General features: G+C 36.0%; 1 protein-coding gene across 1 annotated transcript in view; it reads right to left on the minus strand.

The window, feature by feature from the left end:
* The window catches only part of CSMD3 (CUB and Sushi multiple domains 3), a 552,597-nt gene that overhangs the window by 475,275 nt on the left and 63,710 nt on the right, over positions 1 to 13,612 (minus strand). Inside the window, 1 exon segment of the mRNA XM_030444571.1 lies at positions 403 to 625. Coding sequence (XP_030300431.1) covers positions 403 to 625 — 223 coding nt within the window.

The raw sequence follows: 13,612 nt of genomic DNA on the forward strand, positions 1-13,612 counted from the left end.
CCTCAAATCTATTAGGTATGGGTTCCCTCTTTCCTACCTCTGGTATAAGAACAGTACACACTCATGAAATGTGAAGTGCAATGGAAACATGGAAGTACAAATAAAACAGTTTCATGTCTTCATATCTATTGGGCAGCACCAATGGCATCAGAGAGAGGGACAGAGAGCTTCCAGAAGCAATTCTGGAACCACCAAGATCAGTGTAAGATGGAAAGAAACATTTTACCTGGGCCTGTAGTAACAGGACAAGGGGCGATGTTTTTTTCAGTCTAGATAAGAAAGTAACCATAATTTAAAAATAACAATTTGAACAGTTTTATTAGATTTAATACAAAAATTATATTTTTAATCTGATTTATCAGAATTAACACAAGCTATGCTTTAATAATATTTATACTTTACCTTGTCCTAAAGTTTGCAGGATGAGGATGTCCATCATATAATGACAAATAATCATATTCTTCTTCTAGAGCAAAAGACTGAAAGACGATCTGTATTCTGTTTCTTTCTTCTGCTATTATAACCCATGTACAGTTTGCACCATTTGGATATCCATATGGGAAGCCAGGGCTTTCTATAGTGCCATTAAGTCCTTTTAAAGTTCCACCACAGGTATATATAAATCCTAAAAAACACAAAACAAAGAAAAAAAAAAAACAAAACACCATGAAAATTAGAAATCCCTTTCCTTCAATAAAATACATCATTGGATTTCATTATTATTCATGATTTCTAAAAAATTATCATAAAATTATTTGCAAATACTGTCCACTTAATGCAAAACCATACCACCCACTTCACAAATCTGTTTTCTATACTATTTATATAAAAACATATGGTAGTATCTTTGCAAACAAATATTTATAAACATCATCTATAACTACATTTTTTCCTATAAAGCAAAGTATTTACATCAATTCCTACATTTTTTTTTTTTAAAAGAAGAGAAGCATCCCAAAAAAAGTAAATGAGTCTTCTTTTGGTGCAGGTCTGGTACAGTTTAAATCTATTAACCTTCTGCTGCACCTCCACAGATTTTGGAACTGGAAGAGGCTGAAAAGCTATTTATTATGAATAAGATCTTTCCAATCAAACATTCTGGTTTATGAAAGCTGTCTACACAAAGACTCAGTGTGAAATAGCCGCCTGTTGCATCATTACCTTCTCTGATAAAAATAACTTCATTGTGTATTTGTAACCAGAAAGAACTTAGTAAGCTTTTCTATATCTAAATAAAATACTAGTATGAAGATCTTATTTGTTTTGACTTATCCCAAGCAGGTGCTATGGTTAGTATTCAGCTAAGCCACACAGCAACTCACTCACTTGCCTCTGTTGGGACCAGGAGAGAATTGGAAAGGTTAAAAGTGAGAAGATTTGTATATCGAGATGGAGACAGTTTAATATGCAGAGCCAAAGAATTTATTGTTTTCTATGGCTAACAGGTGTTTAGACATTTCCAGGAAAACAGAGCTCCATCACACCGAATGTTTTCATGGGAAGACAAACACTATAACCCTGAACGTTGTCCCTTCCTCCTTATTTCCCTCAGCTTTTATCAATGAGCATGATGTCACACAGTACAGAATATCCCTTTGGTCATTGAGGGCTGCTGTCTCAGCTGTGTCCCTTCCCAACTTCTTGCCCATCCCCCGTCTATTTGTGGGAGGGGCAACATGAAAAACGAAGAAGGTGCTTGTCAGGGTTCAGGCCCAGCTGGTCTCACCCAGGCCTCTCCACTCGCTCACATCCCACCCACACTGTAAGACAGGGAAGAGAAAATCCACCCAAAGGCTCATTAATCCAGACAAGGATAGTCAGGTTTTCATTCTCCAATTACAGTAACAGGCAAAAAACAGATATACTCAAATTGGGAAGAAAAAAACCTAATTTAATCTACAAGGGGAAAGAGAAAACATGGACAGATCTTAATACCTTCCCCGCCTCCCTTCTTCCTGGATCACTTCACTCCTGTCACCCCCTCAGCAGCACAGGAGGAAGGGCAGAGGGGGTTTAGGGTCACTTCACCACACACTGTTTCTGCCACTCCTTCCTCAAATTCTTCCACCGCTCCAACACGGGGTCCCTCTCAGGGGAGAGAGTCCTTCATGAACCCCTTGGACATGAGTCCCTCCCACGGTGCAGTCCCTCAGGAACTGCTCCAGCCCCAGGCTGCACGCAGAGTCACAGCTGCTTCAGAAAAATAATCACCTTCTCTGGGCTGGGGTCCTTCATGGCTGCAGAGCCACATCTGCCCCTCTCAGTGATCCTGCACAGGCTGCTGCTTCACATCTGCTCACCTATGACACTTCATGGACTACAAATCCATGTTTACCCCACCATGGTCCTTCAAGGACTGCTCCACTGCTCCATGGGTAGCAGGACAGATGCCATCTCTCCATGATGGTTGCAGGGAAACCTCTGCTCAGCACCTTTCCCTCTCCTTCTTTCTTGTTGTCTTTTCTCTGGCATTAGTCTCTCATCCTCATCTCCTCTGCAGATCTCTCTCTCTATATATATATATAAATATATAATTTTTTTTTTGCAGGTTTTTTTTTGCAGTTTTTTTTGCAGAAGAGGTGCATCCAGCTTTCTGCTCAGTCGTGGGCAGTGGCAGGTCCAGGGTTGGAACTGGGAAAGCTTCCAGCAGCTTCTCACAGGAACCACCGCTGTGGCCCCCTGTTCCAAAACACCACTGCACTAACTCAAGACAGCCTTGATACTGTATAAGCACCATTCAGCTATAACTAAAACATCCATATGTTGCCAACACTGTTTTGGTGTCAAGCCCAAAGAATAGCTTCATAGAATCTACTATGATGAAAATTAACTTTATCCCAGACAAAAATCAGTACAGTGGGTCACAAAATCACACAGTGTTGAAAGGGCCCATGAAGGATCAGAGTCCAACCCCCTGCCAGTTCAAGATCATGTAAAGGAAGTCACACAGAACTGCATGCAGGGAGGTTTTGAATGTCTTCAGAGAAGGAGACTCCACAACCTCACTGGGCAGCCTATTCCAGTGTTCCAGTGTCACTCCCACAGCAAAAAAGCTTTTTCTTATATTTATGTGGAACCTCCTATGGTCCAGCTTGCACCAGTTACCCCTATCGTTGGACACCACTGACCATCCTCCTGACACTTGACCTTTACATATTTATAACTATCAATGAGGTCGCCCCTCAGTCTCCTAGCTGAAAAGACCCAGCTCCCACAGCCTTTCCTCAGAAGGGAGATGTTTAACTCTCTTAATCATCTTTGTGTGTTAAAGCTGAAAGATGGATCCTTTTTAACATGAATATCCCCAAAGTCTCAGAAATATACCCTACATTCAAAAGCAATTTTTTCTTTAACTATAAGCAAATTTATTTTATATAGAAAATCAATCTTCTGAGAAAAAATAAAAATCAAGAATAATTATAAAAAGAGCTCCCCCCACATCACTGTGTCATGGTAGGGCAGGTCCTTTTCTATAATCTTGCTCTCAGTTCCAATGCTCACTTGCAGCAGTTCTTAACTCCTCTAGGTCCTCATGGTATTTTTTTTCTTTCCACTAGCTTTGCAGTCTGACTGCACATCTCCACTATGTGCCCTCCTCCGTCTTTCCGCTCTCTTATCGCTTAAATATTAGATCCAGTTTCTCCCTTTGCATTTTGCATCCCTAACGTTTCTCCGCCCCAAACGTGCTCAGTGAAAGCTCCCTCTGTTAGCAGCGGGATTCCATCAGCTGAGAGAAAACAAAGTGCTCAGCTGCTCAGCATGCTCATTGAGAGAAACATTATGTGCATTTCATTGCAAACTATAAACAAACAAACCAGATGCTGTCTTTTTAATTATACACACAAGTATATATTTGGGCTCATTAAATCATCTACTTTATGGCACATTCACAAGCTTACTTTCATGTCAAGCATTTAAATGTGCAGAGACCCCTCTCTCTGAAGTACGAAACAGAAAGCTCTTGAGATTTTACACTTTGTTTCGTTACACTGTAAAACAACTTTTCTTGACAACAGAAGAGGGATACATCCAATATTTTTATCTTGGCTTTTTCATCTTTATCTCCAATGATGAGGGAATACACCTCTTACGAAGTGTGATTACTCTTTTAGCATATCATAGATGCATAGGACAAAGAAGGAAAGGAAAATCCTCTTGCAAAGTAATTAGGCTTTTGATTGCCTTACCTGACATGTATAGCAAATTTTACCTTCTACTGCAAATTACCTTAGAGAATTAATTTTTACATCAGTGCCTATGTACTGTATTTTTTTTTAATCCTTTATTGATAGGAATCTGGTATATTTATATCTTTCTGCATCTCCCTCATATACTCAAACTATTTTCAAATCTCCTTTATGGGTTATTATTATCTAAGATCAGTTGTTTCATTTAGTACTTGAAAAATCTTTTGAAATACAGTTTATATGCAAGCTGGTTTACAAAATTAAACTATTTACTCATCGTAAGATCTTCATCCTATAAATTTAGCACCAGCCACAAAATAAAGTTACTGGAATAAGACTTCTAAAATACCTAACTGTGCATATATTTATTAGTTTAGTTTTGCTGAGGCCTACTTCAACAGAATTAGAGAAAATAACTTCAAAAGAGAGAGACTTGAAAAATAAATAGCATGCACTGTTAGTTTCTATGTATTTCTCCTGACCAGCTGTGGAAAGCACAGTATGAACTTTGGCTCATCTTCATAATACAGCTCCATAATTTAGAACTTGTGCCACTGTTGCTGTATTTAAGTCAAGATAGCTATCAATTATGTATGTACCGTTCTGTTGAGTCAATATAAGCTATAAAAAAAACCTCAAATAATAGTTCACCTGTGACCAAAATGAAATTATATAAATATAAATAAATAAATAAATTTAAAAAATGGAAATATGTCTTGTGAGATGATAGACTACTTATTAAGGAATGTAATGCTTCATGTTGGATCCAGTAATTATTCCTATCCACACATATATATGAAATATAAATTTCCATGACATATAAAAGGTCCATTTATTCCTTTTGTTTTACATCCAAACAGTAAAGAAAGAGAATTATTCATATACTGCAAGATGAGCTAAATTGGATATTTTTCAGCAATGACTAGAAGAAAGTTACATAGCTATGCAAGTGTCAGAAGACACATTTTTAACAACAAAAATAAAACAAACAATGAAATTAGATTTGAATAGGTCTACTCTTTTAGTCTGTAAAATAAAAAGCATGCCAACAGAATCCATACAACAGGCACTTTAATCTCTGCTTTCTTTCATATGTTAATCCATTCTGTAATGTTTTTTACCTTGTCAATAGAACTTGGCTATATTCAAAATAGACAACACGCATAAGCTGACTGGTCTGATCAAATGTTGAAGACATGACATTTATTTTCAGAAGTCAAAATTCATACTGAAAAAACTGGTAGTATATACTGTGATCTTTTTCATCTAGATTTCAGAACTAGCATTCAAAACAGAGTTTACTTGCAAACCATGTTTTCATTGAAGAGAAGATATGCTTCAAAGCATGAGTTAAAGAATTTTGAAAAGCTTGACTAGAAAAGACTAGAAAAGAAATACACTTATTGAAGAAAGTGTGAAGATAATCATCGGAACTGATGATACTCCCTGTGTAGTATGATTTTAAGTTTCCATTGTATTGTTTTCTACCAGGTTATAAAATTCAGATGTTTAATTCTCATGACTTTTACATGGATAAATATTTCTTGAAATCATAGAATCATAGAATCATAGAATTGGCTGGGTTGGAAGGGACCTCAGAGATCAAGTCCAACCCTCGAACCACTACCACTGCAGTTACCAGACCATGGCACTGAGTGCCACATCCAGTCTCTTTTTAAATATCTCCAGGGATGGAGAATCCACTATTTCCTGGGGCAGCCCATTCCAATGCTTGATCACCCTCTCTGTGAAGAATTTCTTCGTAATATCTAAACTAAGCCTCCCCTGGCAGAGCTTAAGTCCATGCCCTCTTGTCTTACTGAGAGCTGCCTGGGAGAAGAGACCGACCCCCCCCTGGCTCCAACCTCCTTTCAGGGAGTTGTAGAGAGTGATGAGGTCTCCTCTGAGCCTCCTATTCTCCAGGCTGAACAGCCCCATCATAATACACTGCTACTCTTCCTGATTTCATTTATCCTTTGATTCATTGTGGGAATTGTACATGGGTTCTTACTTAATTTATCAATTCAGAGTAGTACTTAACACCAGATCCATAGCTCTTATAATGGAATTTACCACAACTACGCTCACTCAGCACACTGCACGATTGCGTTTTTTCTCCTGACCACTCAACATTCTGACATGCCTTACATTAAATTCTTCAAGCCTGTTCACAAAATGTAAAAGGAGCAGATCTTATCAGATGCAATAACTCTATTTGACTTCAGATGATGCTTGAAATTTAAATTTTCATCTCTTATCCCTCCTTTCTCTAACCTTAATTTCCAACACAAAGCTTTACTGACCTTTTTTCACATCCATACAAACTTGCAAGATAATTGCCTCCTTTCCTCTCCTGTTCCCCATGACTTACCTAACATGTCACCACACTGAGCAGATTGTTCACATCTAACAAAGGGGTTGCCTCCAACATCCTCCATTAGAAGTGTCAGGTTGAGGCATTCTCTGCAGCCAGGGACCTGGACACCTGTGTGTTTTCATGGGACCTCTGTCTGGGTCCCCACATTTCTTTTGACAGCAGCCTGTTCCTGAGTAGTGACCATAGCTGGACTTGCAAGTATGTAACCCAATACACTGTAGGGACAGGCCCAGGTGACACTTTGCTTTGCACATAACTTCTTGACAGGGAATAGTCTTCTGCTTCTACTTCAAAAACACGGCCACCACCACCTCTGGTGAAAGTCTGGTTTCAAGAAAGTCAGCTGAAACACAGTCAAGTTTTATCCCCAGTATGTAACTAACTTTCCTTCTAGGGCTATTTTAGTACTTCTCAACTGCCTTATAGACATGGGATCATCTGTTCCATAATAACTGTCTCCTTTATGGTGCAGCCAAAGAAGGGTAATCTCAGATGTGAGAAACATCTGAGCAATTGAACTAGACATAAAAATGAGAGGACATTTGGAATCTCATCACAGGATGAATTAAAAATCTTCTCTGGGATTGAAAGCCTGCCATATTTAATGCCTTTAGCTGATGTCAGTGCTGCCAAACTTGCAGGGGAATTGAATTTCTTATGTCTGGGGATATTGTAGATAGTTATTCAAGGTGTTTGGGGCTGGGTTTTTTTTGTTTGTTGGTTTTTTTTTAGGAGAATTTGGATTTCAAATAATAGAATTTATGGTCTTAGTGCCATTTTCCACCCTGCTTCTGTCTCCTGTTTTTAAGAATAAACATTTTGAGCTATGACTTATTTTCTCATTTTAGAACTAATTGTGAAAAATACCTTCATTACTACTCTAATCCTACACTTATTTCACTTCTTCTACCTACTCTTCCTGAAGTTCTTCCACTTGAAAAGTGGAAAGTAAGCAGCATACAACTAGAAATGAAATTGAGTAATCTTCCTGGGAGCCCTGAAGAGAATACCATATCAAAGACATGGCTGAAAATGAATTCATGTAGATTTTAGGTTTGATTTCATGGGAAAATTACTATGTGGAAAATATATGAACAGAGATTCCACTATAAAGATCACTTGTATAAAGAATTATATTTTTTATATATTTTCTTTTCACTGACTCTTTTTCTGCAAAGCTAGAGACATTTCCAAGGTTTTCATACAATGCTTCATTTGGTCTTTTTTTTTTTTTTTTTTTTTTATGTATGGTGTCAGAAACTGGTAATTTCATTATTAAGCAATTAATTTCTTTTTATATTTTAAATGTTGATAGAAGAAAGATTGTGCTGCAAAATACAGGTCTCCAAGTCACTAGGATATGGATAGATAACAAGACTTGAAAACAGTTACTTTTGGAAAAAAATAAACAATTAAGAAGTTGTCCACAGCAGAATAAATAATTAACAATACTTTAATATCAGAATTCTTACATAAGACAAACAGTCACACAGAAAGATGTTTCAAGAGTCTCCACTTTTGGCACTAGCTGAATGTAAGCTAATACCCCCTTTAAAAAAAGGTAACCAGAAAAAATAATTTCTGAGGAAATTAAAATGCATTTAGTACTACAGTTCTAAAATAAAGGTCAATTGTCCAAAAACCTAATTGCAGTTTTCACACTAATTATAACCTAACAGCAGAACAGTCAGTATCAGGCTAACTTGAATTCCTTAAATTAAACCTCATTGGCATCCACAGTAAACCTCTGTCATTATGTAGCCAATTCATTGAAGTCTGGGGTCTGGGATCTGAACCTCTCTAATGAGAATAGCACGATTGCACCATACTACACCTGGTTGTTTGATGTCTTGCAGCAGTTTTAGATAAGTGGCAGAGCAGATTTTTGCAATTCTAAATTACCTGGTGAAATTACTATCTAGATTTAGAAAAAGAAAAAAAAACAGTTTCCATAACCCTTCTAAAACATATGCTTAGTCCAACTCAGAAAGGGAAAGGGGAGAAGGGGGAAGACACAGGTAGATGAAAACAGTGCCAGTAAGTATTCAGAAACCAACATTATCAAATAAATCTGATACTGGTTTGGGGTGGCTTCAAGCAAGATTGACAAAGATTTTGAAGACTGTGCTTGGATAATCAGGACAAAATTAAGGTTTGGTTTTAAATTTCTGCCAATAGAAAGTGAACAAAGGAATGGCTCAGTATTTACTGTACACTACTGCAAATGGTATTCCTGTATTCTGTTTCCTTCTTTCAAAAAATAACAGATAACCTTCTATGGTGGTGTCCTGGTGTCAGTTGGATGTAAATAGCACAGAAAGTCTTTCACTCACGGGGCTTACTTTCAGAACAAACCAACATTTTCTTTCTTTAGACTACATGGCAATTCAGATGTTTGCATTTCTTCTATTATTTCTTCTTAGGAAGATCTAATTAATATTTCATGCTTCTGAAACATTACCATTCTCAGTGATGCACCAACTTTCTCACTGAAACATCTATTAAAACCTGATGTTGATAGCTACCTGTGATGCTGTTACTACAGGGTTTGAACCATCGAACCAAAAATCAAAGAGCCACAGGCAATACAGGGGTCAAGTGAATGGTCAGGAGAGTTTCTTGCTATGGGACAGTTTCTGACAAAGTTCTTAAAAATTAAGGGAGAAAAGCTTAAACAACTTGGAAAGCAATGCTGGACAATGGTATCTATTAAAACATTTTATTTCTAGACATTTTTATGTTTGAAGTGAAATTTTATGAGTTAGGATTTTCATATCAAGCTATGGACTTCAAACAAATGTAAATTTGCATCACTTCCTTTCTTTTTTGATGTTTTAACAGGTATTACTGCAGTGTTTATGGTAAATCTGTGATTTTAATGATGCATTAATAAACTGAAGTATCTATCCTAAGGTATCCAGGGTTCTTCTAAAATTTAACACACCAAACCTTCAGACATAAAAAACATTAGACCAACCAGAATATTTTAGTCAGTAAAAATCTTCTGAAGAAAAATGTTTTATGTCCATTTCTTAAAATATCAATTGTAATAGGATTTTCTCAAAAGTTATAATGAGTTTTTAAAACTATAAATTAGTTTCGTCTTCATTTATTCATAAACTTTCTAAAAATTTTTTTTATTGGAGTAGCTTTTTACGATATATACTTTACATGTTTATACTTTTTTGTTTTTTACTATTTATACTTTTACTTATATACTTCATTTTTTCAGAGGTGATTTTTCAGATGCGGTCAGTTCTGCTCACTTTCCAATTTTGAATGAATTCCCATTGTACATTTTGGAATTTGCAGATGGGCAATGTATTAACATATTTACTATGTGCTTCTTTCTAAGTGTCACGAATGTTTCGGGTTGTTTTTTTCTTTTTATTGGATGAAATAATGTACATTTCACAAGTCAGTTGAGGCAATATAGACTGAGGGAAGGTTAAAAGTAAGCTAAAAATGACAGCATCTTTAGTCACTGAGATATATCAATTTGTAGGATCATGTAATTAGACCTTGTTTATTGATATCACTGTAGCAATAACTTTAGTATTACCAATATCATTTATATTGCATTGAATTCCATTAATTCTGTTTAAAATCCAAAATTACTGCTGGAGGGTCAACTACGAAATATGTAGTAGTTAAAATAAATTGGCTAAAAATAAAAACAGACATTTACTTCCCTATCCACTGGAATAGACTGCAAAGTCATGAAATAAATTGCAGGAAAGGTGGTAATACTGGTGATAATGGTCCTCTGCAAAAGGAGGAATACAAATGAGTTCACCCCTCTGGCAAATAGTTTCTTGACTTGATCTAATTTTTTAGAATATTTAATAGAGATAAAAATGCTAAGAAGTTCTAGAGCCGAGTAGTATAATCATGTGATGTTGCTGATTTTATTTTATTCCTCATGGTCCCAGGACCATTGAAGTGTTTGCTAATACTCTATATATTTATTCTGGTCATTTCCAGAAGCAATCCACTTTACTGTAGAGGCAGTCAGATGAGCTACATACTACAAGCTGTCAAGGAAGAGCCCAGTATATCATGGTAAAATTTTGGGAACTTAGATGAATAGCTGTGTTTTAAACTTCATCTGGTGAAGTTTCCCTGGGCAGCTGTCCTTACTGTGACGGTGAATTACAGAAAGAGAGGCAAGGGACAGCACATCACCTGATTCATCCACCCCAGATAGCTGACTAAGTGACATGGCAATCAGATGTTGAGTCATCACTATCAAGAAAGGCTGGTTTGTCTTTTTTTTCTTCCTGGCCAGTTAAAAATGAGCTACACTGTGACCATTCACAGAATGGGGAAAGAAGAATAATTGTTTAATGGTATCAGTGGTATCTTCTCTTGTCCGCTGAAAATAACAGATAAAGAAATAACCCAACCACTCCATCCTAGCATCAAAGAAAAACCCCTTTGTTCTCTTTGTTCTGACCAGATATACTTTTCCATATTCCTGCCAACAACATCTGCTGATGGAAAGTGCTGAAACCTCCAGATATAGGGTGCAGAACAAAATTAGACAATAGTTTTGTGAAAAGCTAGACTGGAGAATTTCTATAGAAAAGGAATATATAAAAATGTTCAATGACATAAAGAAAAACAATAAATGTAAACAGCACAGAAGTAATAGAAATGGGAAGCAAAAATATTTAGGGAAACTTGGCTGGCATACTTTAGCATGGCATGTAAAACTGAGAGAACAATAATGTCATACTGTTTTAATAAATTATTCTTGTAAGTACTGGTATTTTATTGTTGGTTAGATGTCTTCATGTTCATTTGAATAGGACAAAGGAATCTGGCATAGCATTTAATCTTTTCAGTACCTACTACTGAATAGAATTTGGACAGAGTTCAGCTAATGTGCTAGGTACTAAATATTCACAAATGCCTCTTAAAGACTCTTACGCTATTACGATTCCCATACAAACACTTTGTGCAAGGAAAAATGGATGTCTGGTGTTAATCTTACTTCTTGAGTGAGTTTCATCTTATATGATTTAAAAGAAAAAAAAAAATTAAAAAAAAAAATGGTGCTAATTATTCCTGGAAAGATAATGACAACTTGTTACATAATAGCACAAGGCACAGCCTTCAGTCTGTCCCTTCTAGCCATTGATACTCAGCAAGAGCCTGTGTCTTCTTATCAAGTAAGTAAAACACATAATTTTCCATTAAATTTTGTTACTTTAATTTTGTTATTTTGTTAATTTTGTAATTTTGTTAATTTAATTTTTAATTGATGTGCTTCTTGGTTTTAGCTTATTTTACCTTTTGGCAACTGTTACTCCAAGTCTCTCATTCATTCTGCAGTACTGATATCTGCTTTCAGCAGCTCATTTCTGAAATTAATCAGTGCTCTCAATTTCTAAAAAAATTGCTGGAAATAGTGCCAGTGGCATATCATGAATAATAATCCCCTCTGACATGACAACTAGCTCTAACAGGAAAGCTAAATTAGAAATAAATTGTACTGCAATGAAACATTTTTAGTAGTAAAGGACCTCAGTAGATTTTTAAAACTTGTTCAATTCCAAACAAGAAGGAAGACCTTTCTGTATTTCTCAAGTTGACTCAGTTGTATTCTCTTTATTAAATATTAGATTACACCAGTGTCTTCTTTAATTTTTCAGGTGGGAAGGGCTTTTTTTTGCAAGTCTTCAGACATTGTATACTTTGATTTTTATTTTAGCATTAAAAAAGTCCAGATTTGGTCCCCTTGACTCCTTAGTATAAATTATTTAGGAATTCACATTTTAACCTCTTTTTTTCCTGAACCAAAGATATGTTTGTTTGTGGGTTTTTTTATTATTGGTTACTATTTCTCCCTTTCTCTGAAGTAATTGAAAATATCTGCTTATAACAGAGCAAACAATAAACCAGAAACAACCTTTTTCAGATGAAACATTACAAAAACTTTTTCAGTGTATATGTATGCTTATGAGTTCATCAGGACAGACAGACGGATAGGTACAGAGGGAGGCAAAGAATGTACTTGTGATGCTACCCTAGGAAAGTAAAATTTTTTAATAATCCACACTAATCACTGTGATACGGAAATGCTCAGTTTATCCTGCATAAGGTGTAGATGTTATTCATAAGAAGGCTTTTCCAGTACTTTAGGAAGTAAGAGGGTGGCTTTGCATTGTTGAATATCATGAATCAACTATTTACTGCTTGCAGAAAGAGGGATTCAGTGAATCTTAAAAAAACCCTGCAATACAGATCCTCCCAGAAGATCCCAGAGACACTTCCTTCAAAGGCTGCGAATATTTTCAAACAGTAATGTTGAGGAAGATCTGTGTGTATTGAACACACGAGGTACAATACCAGTAGGTGTCTTAAGGACACATTTGGCAACTTTATTTGCTGTTGTGGGATTATACTTTAAGATGTGTTTACTCTCTATATTACAACAAAAACAGCATAACATGATTTCTCTAGCTGACAAGCAGAATCATGTGAGTAGTACATTGCTTTATTGTGATCGGTCTGAAGCAAGACCATAGAATTTTGATTTCATTTTTGGTTTTGCCATATAATAAAAAATTTGTTCAAACAAATATTCTTTGAATGTTTTATTCCAGATACATTTTTATTGTTAGAACTTACATGAACTTCTGGTCTGACTAAAACTGACATCCCATGTAATAGCTAGCTACCAATATTAATTACTAAGGTATACAAAATTAAATTTTAAATCCTTCTCTGTGTTTTCCCAGTTTATGTGTGCTACAGAGGACTGAACACAAGTCATTTGCAAGTCATCTTCATGCTTCTGACTTCTAGGTTATCTTAACTGCCATTTAAGTTGTTAGGATCAAAGTTAAATTTTCAAGCTTCTAACTTTTTGTTTCTCTAAAAGCAGATCTTTTTCCAGCCTTAATTTTCTGCCAGGTGACTCCTTTGCCAGTGTATCCAGGATCCTCTGACTGCTGAATGTAATCCAAGTCTAGAGGTTTAAGTCATCTTTATGTTCCAGTACTGACATTTATTCTGCCTTCATTGGCTTACAGAGGAGATA

Source organism: Calypte anna, chromosome 2 (genome assembly GCF_003957555.1).
Source record: "Calypte anna isolate BGI_N300 chromosome 2, bCalAnn1_v1.p, whole genome shotgun sequence".
Lineage (NCBI taxonomy): Eukaryota > Metazoa > Chordata > Aves > Apodiformes > Trochilidae > Calypte > Calypte anna.